At 51.0% G+C, this 20,578-nt stretch overlaps 1 protein-coding gene across 4 annotated transcripts; it reads right to left on the reverse strand.

The window, feature by feature from the left end:
• Nucleotides 1-661: 661 nt before the first annotated feature.
• Nucleotides 662-20,578, reverse strand: PHLDB3 (pleckstrin homology like domain family B member 3). 4 transcript variants are annotated; one of them, XM_079907014.1, is made up of 16 exons: nucleotides 20,478-20,578; nucleotides 19,646-20,010; nucleotides 18,789-18,971; nucleotides 18,428-18,565; nucleotides 15,365-15,493; nucleotides 14,959-15,117; nucleotides 13,851-13,961; nucleotides 13,606-13,689; nucleotides 13,182-13,292; nucleotides 7,272-7,371; nucleotides 7,030-7,135; nucleotides 6,859-6,946; nucleotides 6,549-6,605; nucleotides 3,029-3,248; nucleotides 2,335-2,420; nucleotides 662-1,043 (listed from the first exon to the last, which is right to left on the reverse strand). In XM_079907014.1, exons 2-16 carry the CDS (start codon nucleotides 19,877-19,879, stop codon nucleotides 909-911), a joined length of 1,941 nt encoding a protein of 646 aa, XP_079763140.1. In that variant the 5' UTR covers nucleotides 19,880-20,010; nucleotides 20,478-20,578; the 3' UTR covers nucleotides 662-908. The 4 variants fall into 4 exon arrangements, with proteins under 4 accessions (XP_079763140.1, XP_079763141.1, XP_079763139.1 ...); XM_079907015.1 differs by lacking the exon at nucleotides 20,478-20,578 and having other exon boundaries at nucleotides 7,030-7,120; nucleotides 19,646-20,338; XM_079907013.1 differs by lacking the exon at nucleotides 20,478-20,578 and having other exon boundaries at nucleotides 19,646-20,338.

The raw sequence follows: 20,578 nt of genomic DNA on the forward strand, positions 1-20,578 counted from the left end.
CCACAGGTGAAAGGATAGCTTTTTTTTTTTTTTTCCACTTTCATGGGATGAAATGTGCCCTCTGGTGCTGGGGACACAGCCATGACCAGGACAGCCCTGGCTCTGCCCTCAGGGAGCTCCCAGTCCGTCAGGACATAGATCCATCACCAGTGATGACCCACAATGTTCAGGAATGGGACAGGAGGGCTCAAAGGGGGGTACCTGATCCAGCTGAGGGAGTCAGAAAGGGCTTCCTGAAGGAGGGGACATCCCAATTAAGACGCGAAGAATAAGGAGCTAGGTGGTTAAGGGAAGGGCAGAGGGAATAACATATGTCACGGCCTGGAGGGCAGGAGCCTAGGAGTTCCTAGAAATTGCCAATAGCCCAGTCACGTCCAAAAGGGTGGAAGCAGGCGGGTCCACAAACTGAAAAAACAAAATTGCCACAAGACTAAGGACGCATGCCTCCCCACACCCCCGCCCCTCCCAGCCATGACCTTGGGGTTGAAGGTCTCCATTCCTAAAGGGTAGAACAGCTAAAGGATGCATGGTCTCCGAGGTACCCGTAATTCAGATGTCCTGCCTAGGGGTCGAGGGGCCCCGTACGCCTGTGCTGGGAACCTCAGCAGTAACCACTGTTTTTCCTCCAAGTTTAATTCAGTATCACAGGAGCACCAATAAATAGTTCCTTCCCGCCCCCGCAATCTTCCTCCCACCCAAGGCAGAGCCTCAGCGGCTGGCTTCCGGTCCGGGAAGACACCTGCAGCCCAGAACTGCGCAGCTCAGACCTGTCGAACCGCCGAGCCCACAAAATTCCCGGGAGAGTTCCAAAGGGGCTGGCCCAGGATTTCCAGCAGTGGGCGTGGCTTCGAGGCAGCGCGTGCGGGGCAGAGCCTCGCTGGGATGTCCCCCTGAGAGGATATGTTCACTCAGGGGTCGTGGTTCTCGTCAGCCGCTGTCACGATGACGTCCATCCAGATGCGCATGGCTTCTGGGCTTGGCGCCGCCATGTAGAAAAGGCGTTCGTAGGTTTTGACACAGAACGTTAGGCGAGGGTTCGGGCTCTGGAATAAGAAGCGGAGTGGAGATGGTTATGAGTCCACCCTAGTTGGAATCCCAGCCTTGCTATTTATAGGCTTTGTGGGGTTGGGCACGTTATTTACACTCCCTGAACGTTTCCCTATCTGTCTTCCTAAATGATGCTACCTACTTCGTTGGGTTATGAGGATTAAATGAATTAACACAGGAAGGCCCTTAGAATTATGGGAGCAAGAGGAATTCAAAAAGAGGATGGGGGCTTCCCTGGTGGCGCAGTGGTTGAGAGTCCGCCTGCCGATGCAGGGCACACGAGTTCGTGCCCCGGTCCGGGAAGATCCCACATGCCGCGGAGCGGCTGCGCCCATGAGCCATGGCCGCTGAGCCTGCGCGTCCGGAGCCTGTGCTCCGCAATGGGAGAGGCCACAACAGTGAGAGGCCCGTGTACCGAAAAAAGAAAAGAAAAGAAAAAAAAAAGAGTACGGACCCATGTCCCAATCCCCCAGTCTACCTTCTCCTATATTAGAAATAAATACAGACATTCAAATTTCCCTCCCCCCAAAATCTAGGTCCCCCTGGTTTGTAACTGGGAAACACCTAGTGTCTACAACCTATTTATTGAGTACCTAGTTGCCAACCCTAATTAGGTAAATCCTTTATGTCCATTATCTGTTTCTAACCTTCTCAACTCTGAAGAAATGGGCTGAAGAGTGCCGATTCTGCAGGTGAGAAAACTAAGGCTGGAGAATGGAAGTCACTTTCCTGATGTCCCACAGCTCGGATTCCAGCCTAAGCTCTAAAAAGCCGCAGTTGCTCTCCAGAGCTTTCTAAACATTGTATGTTTCTCGCACTGCACTTTTATTTTTTACTTATTTTTATTTTTTTGCACTTTTATTTTTATAAAAGTTCCAATTCCTGCGTCCTCTGGGGAAAAATAAATATGATATGACACCATGGGGCCCATCACCATTTGGCAATGATGGGCAGATGCCAACGAATGATCGTCTCCTTTAGATGCTCCCAGGCTGCCTCAGTCCTCACCCTGCCCAATTCAGACATTTATTCTCAACTTGGCATCTGCGTTTGCCAAATTTCTGCTCTAAAACATTTGTTCCAAGAAAAATATCAGTGGGCTGAGAGCCAAAGACTAAGCTCTTGATTTTTGGTCCCTGCAGTGAAATGATCTGTTGGTTTCCTGTGCTGGATGGAGTACCACTGGATGGAGTAGGGGCTGTGGGTGGCCTTTCCCAGGGATAAGATCAGGCTTGACAGCCGGGGCTCCAACCAGGAGGGCAGAGCAGCACCAAGCAGGGGCTTCACCTTGAAGGCGCAGCGTAAGTGGTCGTAGTAGACTTCCTCAATGGCCTGGAAGTAGATGACGCCTTTGAGCTTGGTCTGTTCTTTGTCTGATGGAGGGAGGTGAGGGAGAAACAGAGCCAGTGAGAGGTGTGTATGGTGGGGGGAGCAGGGGAGTCACTGGGCCCAAGTCCCGAGACTGGGGTGGGGGTGAGGAACATGGTGGCAGAGTCTGTAGGTCCCTAAAGTACTGTGGTTGGGAGGTGAGTGCATGTTGACGGGAGACTAGGAGGGAGACTGGTGTGGTGACTGGACAAGACCAGAGAATGAGGTCTGGGGAGTTGGAATCCTAGGTCCCCTAGTGCCTTGGCCCCTGAGAAGGGCAGGGACTCAAGGAGGGATTCAGCGTCATTGATTCTCCTAGAGAGAAAGGAGGAGGGGCCTGGAACCCCAGATCTGTGGGCTGGGCACTGGCAATGCTCCTCTAGGGCACCTTAGGAAAATGGGGTCTGGGGAACCAGAGTGGTACAAAACTGTTACCCATGTTACTGAGGAGGGCTGGCTCACTAAAGGGGAAAGGGGCTGGGGATCCAGACTCGTGGGCCTGAGAGAGAAGGGGGCTGAGGGTGGGACGCCTAGGTTTCTGGGGTGAAAGTCTGTTGTGGTTTCTTCCAGGGTCCTGGGGGCCCGGGTCCCAAGGCAGCCAGGGTGGGCTTACCCGTGTAGTAGGCCAGGCGGCGGGCCTGGCGGTCAAAGCAGAACCACCGCTTCCTCCAGGTCTTGATACGGCCTCCCATCTTCACCAGGGGTCCGCGGCAGTAGCCCCCAGACACCCGTATGTGCGGGCAGCTTTCCGGGTTGTGGCCCCAGCGTTCCAGGTGTTGCCGGAGATCCAAGACCCGAGGGCCGGGAGGGCGGGATGGGGCTGTGGGCGGGGCCTGGGAAAGCAAGAGAAGGGGGCAGTGACTTCATGGGGTGGGGGGGCAGGTCCTGCAGCCTGGACGCCCCCGAGGGGTGCTGGTCAGAGTAGCTCGAGTATAAGGCCCGGCACAGCCTTTCATTAACAATGACGATCAAGATGATATTTCCAACAGCTAAAGCGATGAACTGACACTCTGCCCAGGGCTTTACCAGCGTCCGTTCCTTGACTCCCCACGGCCACCCTCGGGTCAGGGCTACTATGAGCCCCATTTTCCAGATGAGCACACTGAAGTACAGAGAGAAAATAATCCACCCGAGGTCACACAAAGCTTCTAAGTGGCAGAGCTGGGTGGCAAACTCAGGTCTTCCTGACCCTAGCGCTTACCCTGAAACACCGGAGATGTGTTAGAGAAGTGATGGACCCTGGTGGGACCCTCATCTACTGTCTCTGTAAAACAGGGACCAGATAGTGAGTGATCAATAAATGAGAGCGCTGTTTCCATCATTATTATTATTGTTATTATTCTTGTTGTGATGAAATTACTGATTATTACCTGTGCTAACAAAACACTTTATAGGTATAATCTGTGTCCCCTCAAACTCTCTTCAAGGGGTAAGTACATCATTGTCCCCATTTTACAGATGTGGAAACCAAGACTCCGAGAGGTTAAGTCACTAGGCCCAAGTCACACAGCCAGAGCTGACGAGCCAGGACTCCCCAGGCAGAGTGTCATCTCAGGAGGCCATAAAGGGGAGAAGAATGAAGGTGATCAAAGTGTCTACTGTTACAAGGCCCAGCCTGATCATACCTATTCTTCCCAAATGATCCCTGCAAAGAATGGTATGATCTCCGTGGTCAAACTGAGGCCTCAGACTTCAGCATGCAAGGGGACCCCCTAGGGATTTTGTTAAAATGCAGCCTGGGATTCAGTCATTCCGGGGTGGGGGTCTGGGGTGAGGGTGAGGTTCTGCACATCTAACAAGCTCCCAGGGAACAGGGACGCCGATGCTGCTGGTCCGTGGACCACATTCTGAGTATCAAGGGCTGAAAACACTGAAGCAAGGCCAAAGCAAGAATGGATGAGAAACAGAGGTGAGACTCATTGGATGGAGACAGGGGAGAATGAGGAGGAGGGGAAATGGGGAGGAGCCGGGGAATGCACAGGAGGGGAAGGGGTGGTTAAAGGGGAACCCACCAGGGCTTCCCTGGTGGTGCAGTGGTTGAGAGTCCGCCTGCCGATGCGGGGGACGCGGGTTTGTGCCCCGGTCCAGGAGGATCCCACGTGCCGCGGAGCGGCTGGGCCTGTGAGCCGTGGCCGCTGAGCCTGTGCGTCCGGAGCCTGTGCTCCGCAACGGGAGAGGCCACAGCAGTGAGGCACCCACTGGGTCCTCTCACCAAATCCACACGGTAACACTCCTGATCACCACGTATGGAAGGTCCCACTCTGTGGCTGGCACTGTGCCAAGTGATCACCTTGTTGCCTCTCCAAAACAACCCATTATTGCCCCCATTTGACAGACGAGAAAACTGAGGCTTCTAGAGAGGAACTGACTCATCAAGGTCACCCAGGTAGGATGTGGGGGAGCCGGGCCCCAATCCGGGACAGCAGGGATGGGCTTGGGACTGTCAGCTCCCCCACTGCCCACCCATGTCACCTCCCTGGAACGCCTGTCCCTCTCGAAGCCTCAGTTTCCCTACACTGAAACTCGGCGGTGATCACAGCACCCTCCACATGGGGCTGTTTCACGGATGAGCTCGCTGCTGTCAGGCTCCCTGACCTGGTGATTCCACTTCCAGGTGCGAATCCCGGAGACACACTTGCTCACGGGCACGAGAAGGCAGCTTGAGCCGTAAGGGGGTGGGGTGGGGGGGACAGTGCAGTCAACAGGGAACCGTTTAATAAATGATGATGCTACACAGCAGGAGTGCTTCATTTTTAATGAGGTAGAGCTTATGCCTGAAACCGGAAGGCCCCACTGCCCTTCCCAATTTATTTTATTCCTGAACTCTTATCAGCACCTGACGTGCTACTTATTTTACTTACTGACGCTGCTTTTTGTCTCTCTCCCCTGCTACACGCCAGCTTCTCCAAGGGCAGGGATTGTCACTCTGGCCACTGCTATATAACCCAGGGCCTACCACGCAGTAGGCCCTCTGTAAATACTGGGTTGAAAGGAATAAGAATATGCCAAATGGTTGAGAGAACCAAAAGCAGGTTGGGAATGATGTACTCGATTACAAGGAAAATAAATTCACCAAATATGGTTTGATCGGTGTATGTAGGAAAGTATTAAAAAAAAAAGATTTGAACGCTTCTCCGCGATAGAAAACACCTGCACTTCCGGAGGTAAGATGAGGGGAACTTCACTTTCCCCAATTCTGAAGTGTCTGTTATAACAAAAAGTATTCATGTTCTTAGTGTAGGTAGAAATAAAATTTTAATAAGGAGCTGTCAGCTAAATCCAGAGTGTGAGAAATTCTACAGGATAAGTGACTTTTCCCACAAATTAATGGCATTTTTTAAAGCAGGGAGGGAGGACTCTATCTCAGGGTTTTAAAAGACATTTTAACTAAATGCAGTGTGCATACTTTGTTTGGGTCCAGATTCAAATAACCAACTATAAAAAGACATTTTGGAGACAATTAGGGAAATGTGAATACGGATCATGTATCAGAAAGTTGCAGAATTATTAATAATCTCATAAACTATGACAGTGGAATTTTTGTTATGTTAAAAAAAAACCTTATCTATTGGAGATACATAGTGAGATATGAATGAAATGTCTGGAATTTGCTTTAAAATATTCCACTGCAGAGTGGGAATTAGGTGAGGATTCAGTACAACAAAGTTGGTAAGTAAAACAAGATTCAACATTGATGATCACTAGAGCTGCGTGGTGGGGGGGTACATGGAGGTTTATTACCTTTGAATATGCTTGAATATTTCTATAATCAGAAGTTTTTTAAAAGAATCAAATAAATAAAACAAAAATTCAAATAATATTTGAAAGCCCCAGCACATGGTTACCCTCATTCTGCGGCAACTGCTGACTCTCTGACACCGGCACCCACTTACAGAAGAGGGGACCCAGGCACAGAGAATGGAGCGTGTCACCCGAGGACACGCCACGAATACAGACGATCCTGATGGGAACAGGAACTAGGCCTTTCGAGTTCCCTTTCCACTTGCCAAGCCCAGGATACCTTCCTGTGCCGTTGGAGGAGACTGACAGGGTGAGATAAGACAGGGCAGAGGCCAGGGTAGCAAGACAGACCAGGGGAGTAGTGGTTGGGGAGGGTTAGGGGTGGGACTGACCATGACAGCAGGTACAGGGGGGTCTGAGGCACCTTCTGTGCTCCTTCTTGTCCCTTCCTGTGAGTGCAGAAAGAAAACATCAACGAGAATGCTAACCAATAATAAGTGGGAAAAACGTACTGGGTTCCTGGGTCCTGAGGGAGGAGGGGTCAGGGGCCTGGACTCCTGGGTCTGAAGGAGGAGGGGACAGGGGTCTGGATCCTGGGTCTAAGCGGGGAGGGGCCGGGGGCCTGGATCCTGGGTCTGAGAGGGGAGGGGCCGGGGGTCTGGAACCTGGGGCTGAGGGAGGAGGGAGGGGCTGCCGTCTCACCCTGGCCTGGAGCAGCCGCTCCCTCTCTGCCACAGCCTGCTGCAGGAGGTGTTCCATACGGGCAATGTCCAGGTGGAGGGCCCCACAACTGGGAGCAGAGAACAGAGACGCGCAGGTTACAGCAGCCCGACTTCTTCCCCCCATCTCCCCACCTTCTCCCTGATGTCTCACCTATTTCTGGGGCCACAGTTCAGCAGCTGATAGAGGGGGTGTCTCCCGGAGTCTCTGGCTGAGGGCGGGAGGGCCGAGGCCTTCAGGGCTCCTGCGGGGAGAAGGGCTGGGGAGCTGGGATGCTACCGTGTCTAAGCCCCTCCACCTCTACCCCAACAGAGGCAACCAGGTTCCTCCATCCTGTGCTGCAGAAGGGTGGTTAACGGGGGAAGAGCCTACACAGGGGAGGGGTACGTACTCACCAGTACAATAGAAGGACAGAGGCCGGGGGGATCCCCTCTGGCTCACTCTCTCTCCCCTCTTCCGGGGCAGGCTTCCAGTCCCCTGGAGGCCAATGGAGCCCTGAAAACACACAACGCCCACGCACACAAGAAAAGATGCTGAGGCTCCACCATGAAGCTGGAGAACTGCCAAGTAAAACCACCGTCTCACTGGCACAGATCAAAACGCCACTGCAAACGTGATGCTGAGTGAAAGCAGCCAGTTACAAAGGACCACACGGTGTAACGTCCAGAATGGGCAGATCCAGGGAGACAGGAAGTGGGTTAGCGGTTTCCAGGGCCTGGGAGGAGAGGGGAACTGAGGGGTGATGGCTAAAGGGTATGAGGTTTCTTTAGGGATAATGACTATGTTCTCAAACTGATTGTGGTGATGGCTGCACAACTCGGTGACTAAAAACCCCTGAATTGTACGCTTTAAACGGGTGAATTGTAGCACAGGTGAACTATATACCTTGATAAAACTGTTAAAGAAAACCCCAAAAGCCCGCAGTGTTGATGGGAGTGTGCGAAACCCAGGTGTGCTCCCACAATGCTGGGGGCCGTTTTATTGCAACAACCGTTATGGAGGCCAGTTTGGCTCCTTTTTTAAAGTCAATGAAAAAAAAAAAAAGAAAAGGAAAAGAAAAACAAACAAAAACAGAAAAGAAAATCAAAATGACAAATGCATAGGTAACTTTGAGCCCCAATTCCACTTCTAGGACTATATCTGTGGAGACACTCAGACATGTGCAAAATGACCTGATTTCAAGGTTAATCCCCAAAGATGCCCGGAGACCACCTAAGTGCCCGTCAAAAGGAGGCAGGGATAAACTAGGGATCATCTGCATGGAGGAAAACTCCAAAGCATATATAAAAAGGAGGAGGATGCTGTTTATATCAGACAGAATAACAGGGCTTCCCTGGTGGCACAGTGGTTGAGAGTCCGCCTGCTGATGCAGGGGACGGCCCCGGTCCGGGAAGATCCCACAAGCCGCGGAGAGGCTGCGCCCGTGAGCCATGGCTGCTGAGCCTGCGCGTCCGGAGCCTGTGCTCCGCAACGGGAGAGGCCACAACAGTGAGAGGCCCGCGTACCGCAAAAACAAAAACAAAAAGAGGGGGAAAGTATATACATGACTGTTTAAATACAGAGGATCTCTGGGAAGACGGGAGACACTAGTAACCCTGGCCACCCCTGGGAGGTGAACTGTGTGGATGAAAACAATGGTGGGAAAGGTCTTTTCTCTGACTATCCTCCCATGACCTTTGAACTTGGAACAAAAGGAATATTAGTTCAAAAAATAATAATAAACATGATAACCAAATGCAACCTGTGTTCCTAGATCAGAAAAAAAATTTTTTTTCTTTTTTTGTTTTTTGCTTAAAAAAAAATTGTGGGACAATTGGCAAAAATATGAATCACATCTGTGGACTTGAATAATATTGTCTCAATGGTAGCTTCTGAATGTGGTCGCTGTACTGTTGTTATGTACGAGAATGGCCTTGACCTTAGGTAATAAAAGTAGAAGTATTTAGGGGTAAAGGGGAATCATGCTTCAGGAAAGAATAATAAACTGTGTGTGTGTATGTGGGTGGGTGTGTACAGAGAGAGAATAAGAAAGCAAATGTCAAATGTGGTAAAATGTTAATCACAGAATCTGGGTGACAGGTATGCAGGAATTCTTTCTACTATTCCTGCAATTTCTGTAAGTCTTAAATCATTTCAAAATAAAAAAAAACTACCAAAAAATGAAAACAAAATTATTTGAGAGTAATCAAGACAGAAAACTGAAATAATTTCTTAAAGAAAAAAAGAGCAAAAACTCTGTGTGGATAATAAAAATAAATAAGTGGCATAATTTGAACACCAGTAGGGATACTCACTGCTCAAATATATGTAATCCACAAGTTAATAATAATACTAAAATAAAAATTGCATTGGTCACCTTGGAGGATGCAGGAGAACCAACTCTATTCTGAAGACAGGAGAATGAAGTGAAACCATTAAGCATTTTCCCTGCATTTCTTACAAAAACCATATCCCTGGGTAACCAAATAATTAATGAAGGCAAGTCCCTCTCTTTCTTTTCTTTTTTTTTTTTGGCCGTACCACCCGGCATGTGGGATCTCAGTTCCCCTCCAGTAGAAGCTCAGAGTCCTAACCACTGGACCGCCAGGGACCCCCTGGATGTGATTTTCTAGATTCGTATTATTTTAAAACGTTTTTTAGAATAGTGACTAACATTTATCAAGTGCCTAACAGTGTACTTGGCCCTCGGAAGACCATTTCAGCTTATAAAAGCCCTGGGAGTCGGGAAAGTTTCGCTCTGCTTCACAAAGAGGAAACCGAGTCCCAAGTTCCTGTGGTTCTTCACTCTTTCCTGCCTTCAACTGATATTCCCAGCATTCCCCAGCTGAGAGACCTCAGATTGTTGGCACTGAGGGAAGAGGTGGGTAAGAGAGACCCAAGCCTTGTCTCCATGGCGCTGACATTGTAGGAACTGAATGAGCCATCGTATAAATAAGTGTATCATCAGAAATTGCTGTTAGTGAAGAGTGTGTTATAAAACGGTGATATAAAAAAGGATCACCTTCCAACTGGAAGACCAGGAACAGCCTTCTGAACGCTGGACCTAAGGCCCAAAAGATAAGAGCTGGCCAGGGGAAACTCCCTGCGAGTCCAGCGGTTAGGACTCCGGGCTTTCATTGCCAAGGCCCTGGGTTTGATCCCTAGTCAGGGAACTAAGATCTCACAAGCCCTGTGGCGGGGCCAAAAAAAAAAAAGTTGGCCAGGGGAGACTGAGGGGAAGGGTGTTCCAGGTGGCAGGATCAGCAAGTGCAAAGGCCCTGAGGCAGGAACAAGTATGGAGTGCTGGTGGGTCAGTGCTCCTACAGCTGAGCAGTCAGTACAGGGAGGGGGATGGTGAGAGGTGGGCAGGGGTCAGACCACACAGGGACTTGTGGGCCATGGTGAGGAGACTGGGGGAATCATGGAAGGCTTTTGGTGGGAAGAGCTGAAGTAGGAGGGATGAAGATCACTCTGGCTGTTGTTTGGGGAATAAATTATTGGGAGACAAAAACTAAAATAGAGAAAACCGGTGAGGAGGCTGGTATAGGGTCACTAAAACCAGAGATGAGGGTGGGAGTGGGTGGAATAAGAATGATAAAATTACAATAATACCAATCAGTATAACTCTAATCACAGTAACAGGTGCCCACATTACTGAGCACCTGTTATGTGCCAGGCATCAATCACACTAAGAGTTTTAATGCATTAACCAATGAATACTGTTATTATTCCCATTTTGCAGCTAAGTAAATTGAGGCACAGAGCTGTCTCTAAGGTCAGCCAGCTAGGAAGTGGCAGAACAGGTACTGGAACCCAAGGTACTCTTAGTCATCACATGATCCTGGCAAGAAGGTATAGAATTTGAGAAGGATTTAATAGGACTTGGAGGGAGAGAGAGGAAGGGGCAAGGAGGAGTCATTTGTTAATCCCTGCATTCATTTATCCACTTGTTTACGGTTTATCTGGCTGAGTAAATAAACACTCCCTGGGCTCCTCATGTATCCCGAGGTCCCCGGTCGCTCCCTCTGAGCTGGTGCTAACCAGTCACCCACTTAGGTTCTGAAGGATCCCTGAGAAATCCTCATCTCCCGAAAGGCACAGGCTGTGGAAACAGGCAGCCTGGCTTCAAACCTAAGCTCTGCTGCTTAGCTGGGTGTGTGACTTTGGTAAGTCACGGCTCTTCTCGGGGAGATTCCCCCTCTGTAAAGTGAGCAACGTCCCGCTGCCCTGCCAGGGCTGATGCAAGGATTCAACGAGTGACCTCATGCAAAACACACAAAAGAGTGCCCAGCACGGCCACCAGCGTCCAGGGGTCAGTGTCTGGCCCCCAGGTGACACCCAGGTGCAAGGTGGGTGTGGGATCCACGCCGGTGGGTATAGGGTCCACCTGGCCTTAGAAGTTCCATGTACACAGGAGCCAATGACTCAGGTAACACCTCTATAGGAATGGACCCAGCTTCCCACCAAGTATTTATAGATATGCAATTTACTTATAAGGGTCATATTTACCCTAAGTCACGTTGCCTGGCAACACAGCTGACCGTCCACCTTTATCAAGCTTCCAGCTAGAAAGTTAAAAGCTCTGCTAACCCTTTACCCAGATAATAACAAGACCTACTTCTGCATGTTCTGCTGAGCAAAAAATAAAATTATATATACATAAAATTTCATGAATATGTAACGTATATTATTGAATTGTATATCCATGAAACAATAATTATATAATATAATATTAGTATATAATAATATAATATATATGAGGTTGAAGCACTTCAAACTGTCAGTATTTGACTGTTTCTCACCTCCAAATAATAGCAACTTCATGTGGCTCGAAGGCATAAGATGGTTTTGAGCAGATCCTGGCCTACGTTAAGCTCTTAAAATTAATATTAATATGAATATTGTTAATATTAATTAATAAGATAATGTTGCATATTATATTAGACAATAGAAACAATTAAATATTATAACAGACAACATTAATTAGATAATAATTGATATTAATTTGTTATTATTATTGTGGGTACAAAGACACACATACATGGATCTTCCTAACAGCATTGCTTAAACTGCAAAAAAACTCCAATCGCTGTCCTCAGAGGGAGGGCTGGCTCAGTGCCTCCACGCAGAAGTGTGTGCCACACAGAAGCTCAGAGTGGTTCAGAGCATAGGCTCTGAAAACAGAGTGCCTGGGTTCAAATCCCAGCTCTGCCGCATACTAGCTGGTTAAGAAACTTCCCCTTTCTGCCTCAGTTTCTTCATCTATAAAATGGAAAGAAGAACCCAACTTGTAGGGTTGTTGCAAAGACTAAATGAGTGAATCCACGTGAGGCATTTAAAACAGTGCCTGGCATGCTATGAAGACTCCACAAATGTTAACTGTCATTATGGTTGTTATTGTTTATATCATTATTACAGAGCCATTGAAAAGGAAGCGGCAGCTCTAAATGTCTCAGTGGAAAACAATCTCCACGACAGAGTCTTAAGCTAGAAAATAAAAGCCAACTAGTAGCTAATAGACATGTTTCTGAAAAAAACATTTACATGATAGAAAAAGAGCTCCCAATTTCTAAGCGCTGGCCCCCTATCCACATGACTGAAACAAAACTCTTTTCATTGACTATTCACCCCTACCTCACACAGAGCACTCTGCCACTGTCTACTCTATTTCATTTTAAAAGGTGGTAGCCGGAATTCCTTGGTGGTCCAGTGGGTGACACTCCACACTCCCAATGCTGGGGGCCCAGGTTCCATCCCCGGGTTTCATCCCTGGTCGGGGAACTAGATCCCGCATGCCGCAACTAACAGTCCTCATGCCACAACTAAAAAAGATCTCACATTCTGCAACAAATATCCCGCGGGCCACAACTAAGACCCAGCGCAGCCAAAATAAATAAATAAATAGATTGATAGATAGATAAATAAATATTAAAAAAAAAGTTGGTAGCAACATACTCAATAAATGTTTTAACCCACTAATAAGCTGGGATCCCCGGCTTTAAGAAGATCTGGAGGAAAGGATATTCAAGAAACAAGTAGCTGCCCTGCTTTTGGGGAGGGAGCCAGGGGCCAGTGGGGTGGGGGGAGGAGGCCTTCTTATCAATATGCCCTGTTGGGTGGCTTTTAAAATTTACACCTGGGTAGGCACAGTCCCATTTCTCCAGGGGAGGGGTGGGGTGTTAGGCAGAAGAAAGAAAATGAATAATAAAGCTGGAGGCTGATAAACATTAATACCACTTGATCGGCCTTCCCTCTCCCCCAGGTGCACCGCAGAGAAAGCCACAGTTACCAGTGAGACCCGGGGTGACGAGGCATTGGGGGGGCACCTGGAGGGAGCTGTGAACGGAGAAGAGGCAGGAAGAGGTGGCGGCGGCAGCGTGAGCAGTGGGGTCCTGGAGAACCAGCAACTGGCGATTTGTCTTCTGGGTGAACAGGAGCTGCAGGAGAACAGGTGGGGTGGCTGGCCACTGGAAGGATGCTCTGGCCCAAGCCTCCAGAGCCAGCCCATTTCTTGGATGGAAAAACAAAGGCTCAAAGTCCCAAGAGAGCTGAAATGTGGTCTTGGTGAGGGAGGACTATGGGCAGAGATGTCTGGTTCCCTGAGGAACCTGGAGGCTGGACCTCCTGCGTCCCAGGGGGAAAAGGGATTAGGGGTTGAGAATCGTGGATCCCAAGGGAGAAGGGGGCAGGGGGCCTGGACTCCTGGGTCTGAGGGAGGAAGGGGCTGACAGTCGCATGAAATCCCCATACCTTGGTGAGGGCCTGGCTGGGCTCAGAGAAGTCCTCGCCAGGGGTTCCCTGAAGGCAATTAAGCTTGAGAAGTCTGCTCCGTTCCTAGGGGACAGCAAGACATCAAGGGCTGCCACGCCTCAGGGTTGGAAAGGGCCATCCCAGCAGCTCTCCCCGATGCCAGGAGACACCTGGGGTGCAGGGAGGCAATGGGATGCCCTAGGGGGAAGTGAGGCAAGTGGGACAGGTGCCTGGGGTGAACTTACCTGGGTCAGGGCCTGAAGGGCCTCCTCCTTCTTCTGGCTCAGCCCCCGGCTCTCAGCTGCCATCTGCTCCCCCAGTGACTTGAGCTGCTCCTCCAAGACCTGGATCCGGCGCTGCAGGGCACCCCCAGAATCAGGGGTCAGCTGCCCCAGGGTCCCCAGGCTGGTTCCCCCAGAATCAGGTCCTCCTTGAGAGCTTGGGGCTTGTTCCACCCCATAACAGAGACCCTGGCATTTGGGTGCCTGGGAGGGGGTGGGGGACTTAGAGTTAACCTCCGTGGTGTCCTCCTCCCCTTTGGGGGGGTCCAGAGAGACTTGAAGTTGAGTTGGAGGGATGGAGGATCCAAAATCCAGAGACCGAGGGAGACGGAGACACAGAGAAAGTCACCGTTGCCAAGAACAGAGAGAGAAAGAAAGGGAAAGACAGAGACAAACCAGAAGAGATACAGAAAAGAACCAAGACAGACCCCAAAAGACAGAGATGCAGAGATAAGACAGAAACAGCACAGAAACAGACAGAAGCTGTGAGACAGAAATGGGAAAAGAGACAGTGACAGGAAAAAGGTCCAGAAATAGAGGTGGGGAAAGGAGACCCACATTAGAACTTTCTAAGCCAAAACCCTGGGAACCTTTGTATTTTTTTTTTTAACCTTTGTATTAAATACAGTCAAAATGTTGCTTTTTCCATTGAGACTTGTCAGACCCTTGAATGTGAAGTCCCCAGAAAGGACTAGTGAGAGCATCATTTGGGATGAGGGCTTGAGAGGCAGGGAGCCTAGTGGCGAAGATCTAGTGGGTTCAGATCCCAGCTCTGTCCTTTATGAACTAAGTGACCTTGGAAAAGATTACTTGAGCACCTTGACCTTGAGTTTCTTCACTTATAAAATGGGAAAAAATCTTAAGACGTGTCTCCCAGGATTGTTGTAAGGATTCAATGACTCAATATTCGTGAAACATTTAGGACCAGCACATGGTAGATGCTCAATAAATGTCAGCAACTGTCATTACTATTTTGAAGTACGTGACACAGGGAAGACACGAGGACAAAGAAGGGAGCAGAGGAGACAGAGGGCAACGGCGAGGGAGGCAGGGCTAGCCCAGCCCGACTCACCCTGTGCTGCACCACGCTGGCCTGGAGTTCCTGGACCTTGGGGTCTAGTGCCCGGGCCCTGGGACTGTCCCAATCCTCCTCCCACTGGCTCTCCCGCTCCAGCTGCTGGAATTCCAGGTCCTCATAGGCACGCTGGGCCACATCCAGCTGTTCCTTCATCTGTGGGGGAAACACAAAAAGGCTGGAGGCCTGAACCCCTAGGAACCAGGAGGGTAGTGGGCTGGGACCGGGAATCCTGGGCAATGAGGGAGGATGGGGCTGAGGATCTAGATTCCAGAGTCCTGGGGGTTAGGGAGCTGGAGCCCGAGCTACTAGGTGGGTGGGAAGCAGAGGACTGAGGGCCTAGATGTCTGGGTCCTGAGTGGCCTGGACACCGGGTCCCTGAGTGGGTCCAGTGGACCCTCACCTCCTGCACTCCCTGCAGAAGCCGCTCACGCTGGTCTTCCGGCTGCAAGTCGAGCTGCCCCTGGGCCTCCCGGAGTCTCTGGCGAAGACCCTCCACACGATCCCGCTCCTGGCTCAGGTGCCTCTGTTCCTGAATGAACAACCAGGCTCTTAGCCTCAGCCTGAGCCCAGGGAGGGAAACAGAGGCCAGCGGGGGCCAGGCCAGCCAGATCTCAAATCCCTCCCTGTCTGGGGTGTTGGCTCTATGAGGGCAGGGACCCTGTCTGATTGGTTCACACTTACACAGGCCCACCCAGGGCAGGTGTCAAGTAAACAGCTGTTTAAGAAATGAATGAGGGGACAGATGAATGGATAAAGAAGATGTGGTGTATATATACACAATGGAATATTACTCAGCCGTTAAAAAAATGAAATAATACCATTTGCAGCAACACGAATGGAACTAGAGATTATCATACTAAGTGAAGTCAGAAAGAGAAAGACAAATACCATATGACATCACTTATATGTGGAATCTAAAATATGACACAAATGAACTAATCTACGAAACAGAAACAGACTCACAGACATAGAGAACAGACTTGTGGTTGCCAGGGTTGGAGATGGGGGAGGGATAGATTGGGAGTTGGAGTTAGCAGATGCAAACTATTATATACAGAATCGATAAACAACAAGGTCCTACTATATAGCGCAAAGAACTATATTCAATATACTGTGATAAACCATAATGGAAAAGAATATGATGAAGAATGTATATATATATATATATACATATAACTGAATCACTTTGCTGTACAGCAGAAATTAACACAACATTGTAAATCAACTATATTTCAATTAAATAAGTTAAAAAAATGAATGAGGGAATGAGTGCAAAATATATCCAGGCTGGGTGATTGATACTGGGGACCCAGAAGGGGGTCTGACCTGGGCCCTGTGCTCCAGCAGGGGACACAGCCAGTTACAGTCTGGGACAATCAGGGCAGTGAAACACAGAGACTGTGGGAACCCAGAACGCGGGGAGCAATTTCTACTGGGGTAATCCTAGGCTTCCTGGATGTGAGGATTTTAAGGTGAGTCTCAAAAAAACAGGGAGTATCTGGGAATTCCCTGGCGGTTCAGTGGTTAGGGCCCCATGCTTCATTGCAGGGGGCATGGGTTCGACCCCCGGTCAGGGAACTAAAATCCCACATGCTGTGTGGCGTGGCCGGAAAAAAAAACCCAAAAAAACAGGGAGTATTTAGACTAGTGGAGACAGAGGGGGCTGGAAGGGCATTTTGGATAGAGGGGAACAGCATGGAGCAAATGAATGGAAGTTGAAAAGTACAGGAAGTGTAGGGACAAACTCTGGTCAAGAAGGGAGAAGGTGGGGTAGAGGGAAGAGATGGGGAGCACAGGTGGGACATGACAGTGGAAAGGCAGGCAAGGTGCAGCTCACATTCGGTTTGGCCCACCAGGCTGAGGAGCCCTTATCCTGGGGCAATGGGGAGTCATAGAAGGATTGAAAGGATCTAGGTGTGGAATCATCCCTCTGGGAGATAGGCTTGAGGGGTTGAGACCAGCTCCTTCATGAGTCCTCCAAGCAATGAGTGAGGTGAGGTCTGAGCAGTGCAGATGTAAAGGAGACAGATTAGAAAGAGAGGTTCAGGGAGCACAAAGAACAGGACATGGTGACTGACAGGCTTGGGGTGAGACATAAGGAGGCACACAGAGCGAGGCTCAGGACTCTGACCTGGTGGCCAAAGGGACAGTGAGACAGGGACAGTGTGGAAAAGGGAGTTGCTGAGGTCAGCTTTGGATAAGGTGAATGAGAAGGGGCCAGACTCCTGAGTCTGAGGGAGGAGGGGCTGGGGGCCTGGACTCCTGGGTTAGAGGGAGGAGGAGCTGGGGTCTGGAATCCCAGGTCCTGGGGGAGGAAGGAGCTTCTAGGAACCAGTATCCTAGGAAGTGGGACACGTAGGTCTACACTTTGAGAGGGAAATCAGGGCTGGGAGAAATATAGGCTCTTTGAAGTAAACGAAGACTCAGGACCCAGCCCCAGGAAATTCCAATATATAAGGGCAAAGAGAGAGTTTGATAGAATTACAAAGTTACCATTTTCCAACCTATAGTGCCAGCTGGTCCAAGCAATGACCACCAATGGATGTTAAAGCCTTTAGGTAAATAACTATTACGAAGGGATCAGACTGACCTCACTGAGGTCTGGAGGACCAGAGACAATGTCCCCCTGACCCAGCACACAGGAAGCACTACAGCACATCTGAATTTGACCCAGCCTCTACATCTAACCAACCACCCGCTTCCAGGAAGAGAAATGAGATAAAGGACACCCCAGGCATGCAACCGGTCACACACTGACCATGGAACAGAAGACTTGGTTTCTCCAACAAATAGTACAGTAAGCAGGGACCATTAGACGTGAAACAATACACACAAGGCATTTCACCAACTACAATATACTGGCCTTTGGGGGACCAGATTCAAACAGCCAACTGTTAGCTGTTTTTGAGACAACCTCGGACCCATGAAAACTGACTGGAAATGAGACGGTGTTAAGAACTTTAATTCTTCAGGTGTGACAATGATATGGGGATAATGTTTTTTAAAAGGAGTTCTTATCTATAAGATAAAAACGAAAGCATTTACAGGCAATATGATGTCTGGGATTGGCTTTCAAAACTAGGGACAGGGAAGCCAATTGGGGGATAGGAAACAGGAACGGAGGATTAATCCCTGCTGAAGCTGGGGAGCACGCCACCTGGCAGCCCATCTGACTCCTCTATCTTTGTTGGTTTGATGTTTTTCACAATATGACATTTAAAGAGCAGAGAGAGATGGGGCAAAGGAAGATGAAGCAGTGAGTCAGGCCCTAAAGTCATGGACAAGGAGGGAGGAGGGAAACAGGAAGAGGCATAGGCCCACTCCCCGCGCCCTGCCCCCAGCCCAAGGATCCCCGTTTGGGGAATGGGGATAACCTCAGGGCCCAGGGCCCAGAAGCACCACAAGGAATGTCTATCCAACAAGGAAGAAAACTGAGGAGGAAGACCCAGCAGGGCAAACAGACCTGTTCCCGCTGCTCTTGGACGCCCTTTTCTGAGTCCACCTGCTGCCCCAGCAGTTCCCAGAGCTGCTCCTCCTTGCGCCAGACGGCCACTCGCTCCCCAGCCAGTTCACCCCGAAGCAGGGCCACCTCCACCTCCATCTGCGGAGAGAATATAAGGCCTGGGACCCAGAGGCCTGGGTCTGAGTAGGAGGGGGCTGGGGGCTCGGACGCCTGGGTCTGAACAAGGGACCTGTGAATCTGAACTCCTGGATTCGGAGAGAGGATGGAGCTGGGCTCCCGCAGTTGGAAAGGACCGGGAGTCTGGCCCTGCGGGGTTCCCCAATAGTTGGGGGCAGAATTCCCAAGAGGTCTGCAGCCTCACCTGGATCCTCAGTTCCTTCCTCTGACGCTGTAGCTCCCTCACTCGCTGCTCCAACAAAGCCACGCGAGTCAGTGCCTCCAACTGCTGGGCTCTAAGCCGCCGCGCCGCCCCTCGCACCCCTTCCCCAGCCTGAGAGGCTGCGGGTGGCGTGCCCGGGATCTGAACGGAAGGCGAAGCCTCCACCTGCGGTAGAAGAGGGCGTGGTCAATTGGGGAGGACTCGCCCCCTGCAGTCACTAAATAGGTCTGTTCTCCATCCCAAACATCCCCTCAGGCGGTCTGAGTCGGCGTTTAACTCTACCACCAAGTTCTTTTAATTCAAGGAGGGGAAGGTGCAGGTCCAGGGATCGCTCGGCCCCGGGAGGTGGCCCAGGGGCTCGCAGTGCCCAGGGGCACAGAGCCGACACAAGGATGGTGTTTCTTTTTCTTTATCCAGTTCCCATACTCTTGGCGTCACGTCTTCCAAGGTCCTGCATCTCTTTCTCTCCCCCCGGGTCTCCTTGAGTCTTTCCCCCTTTTATCTGGGCTTCATCTTGCTGACCCAGTATCTGTCTTCCGTCTCTGAATCGCTATTTCTCTTTCTCCCTTGGAGTATCTCCGTCTCTCAAGGTTTCTCTGTCTCTCTTTCTGTTTCTCTGAGCATCTTTGTTTCTGAGTCTGTGTCTCTATCCCCATCTCTCTGAGTCTCTGTCTCTGGTCTTTCAGTGTCTCTAACTCTTTTGGGTCTGTCTCTCAGTCTCCCTGTCTCTGGGTCTCTGTCTATCTGGTTTTTCTATACCTGTCTCTCTGTGTCTCTGTCACCCGTTTGGGTCTGTCTCTCTGGGTCCCCCCGTGGCTCTCGCCCTCCGGGTCCCTCACCGCATCGCGGCTGCTCTCCGTGCTGCTGCCTTCTCCCGCTTCTTCCTCTTCCTCCGTCTGCTGCTCAGCCCCTTGGCCGCTCGGAAGCTCTGCTGGGGCCTCGGGCACCTCCTGCTCGCGGGAGTCCTCGGGGAGCTCCCGGGGCTGGGCGGCCCCTTGAGATCGGACCTCCGCGTCGCACTCGGGGACCGCGGGCGGCGGGGTCCCCTCGTCCGGGCTGCTCCGTGTCTCCATGGCCTCTGCGGACTCCTGTCGGGTGGGCGGAGCCTGGAGTTCGGGAGGCGTGGCCCGGTAGCGTGGGGGCGGGGCCCAGGAGGGCTCAAGGCCCCGCCCGAAAGCTCTGGAGAGCGCTCCAGAGGCGGGGCCTAAGAGTTCAAAGGAGGCGACTGAGCATTCCTGAGGCTCGGCCTGGAGTTTCTAGGGGCGGGGTTCGATGGCTCGTGGGGCGTCACTCCCTCGGAGGCTTGACCAGAATTTGAGTCCGGGGTCCTAGTCCGCCCCCTACCGGCCTCTCCCTGCTATCCAGGTGTCGAGCCTTGTACTCTCCCAGCAGCCCCGCACAATCCCTTGGACCACTTTAGAGGGACCCCAACACCTTCTCCTTCGCGGACTCAGGAGTCGGGTTCCGCCGCGTCCTCTCTGGAGCCCAGTAATCTCAGCTCCGACCCCACTGTGCAAGGGAGCGGGCCCCCTGCCGCCTCACCGAGGGATCCAGGAGTCGGGGCTCCTGGTCTCCCTCTGGACGAACCAGGGGCCTTGAATCCTCGGCTCCTCCTGGAGCTAGATTCCAGAACTCCAGCCCCCTCCACCACCCAAGCCCTGGCCCCCTCACCGGCTCAGGCTTCGGCGCGCTCCCTTCTGCGCTCCGGCGCTGCAGTTTCTGCCCACTAGACAGGTGGCTGGAGAAGAGGGAGGAGAGAGGCTGCTCTGTCC

Source organism: Stenella coeruleoalba (assembly GCF_951394435.1).
Source record: "Stenella coeruleoalba genome assembly, chromosome: 20".
Taxonomy (NCBI): domain Eukaryota; kingdom Metazoa; phylum Chordata; class Mammalia; order Artiodactyla; family Delphinidae; genus Stenella; species Stenella coeruleoalba.

What these genes read in the sequence shown, in the direction of transcription:
- PHLDB3 (XM_079907014.1), bottom strand. Translation starts at nt 19,879, where the DNA reads ATGGAGACACGGAGCAGCCCGGACGAGGGGACCCCGCCGCCCGCGGTC. An exon ending in CCAGCGTGGTGCAGCACAGG is followed by an intron (nt 13,962 to 14,958) that starts GTGAGTCGGGCT and finishes GGTGCCCTGCAG; the next exon opens with CGCCGGATCCAGGTCTTGGA. An exon ending in CCAGCCAGGCCCTCACCAAG is followed by an intron (nt 13,293 to 13,605) that starts GTATGGGGATTT and finishes GTTCTCCTGCAG; the next exon opens with CTCCTGTTCACCCAGAAGAC.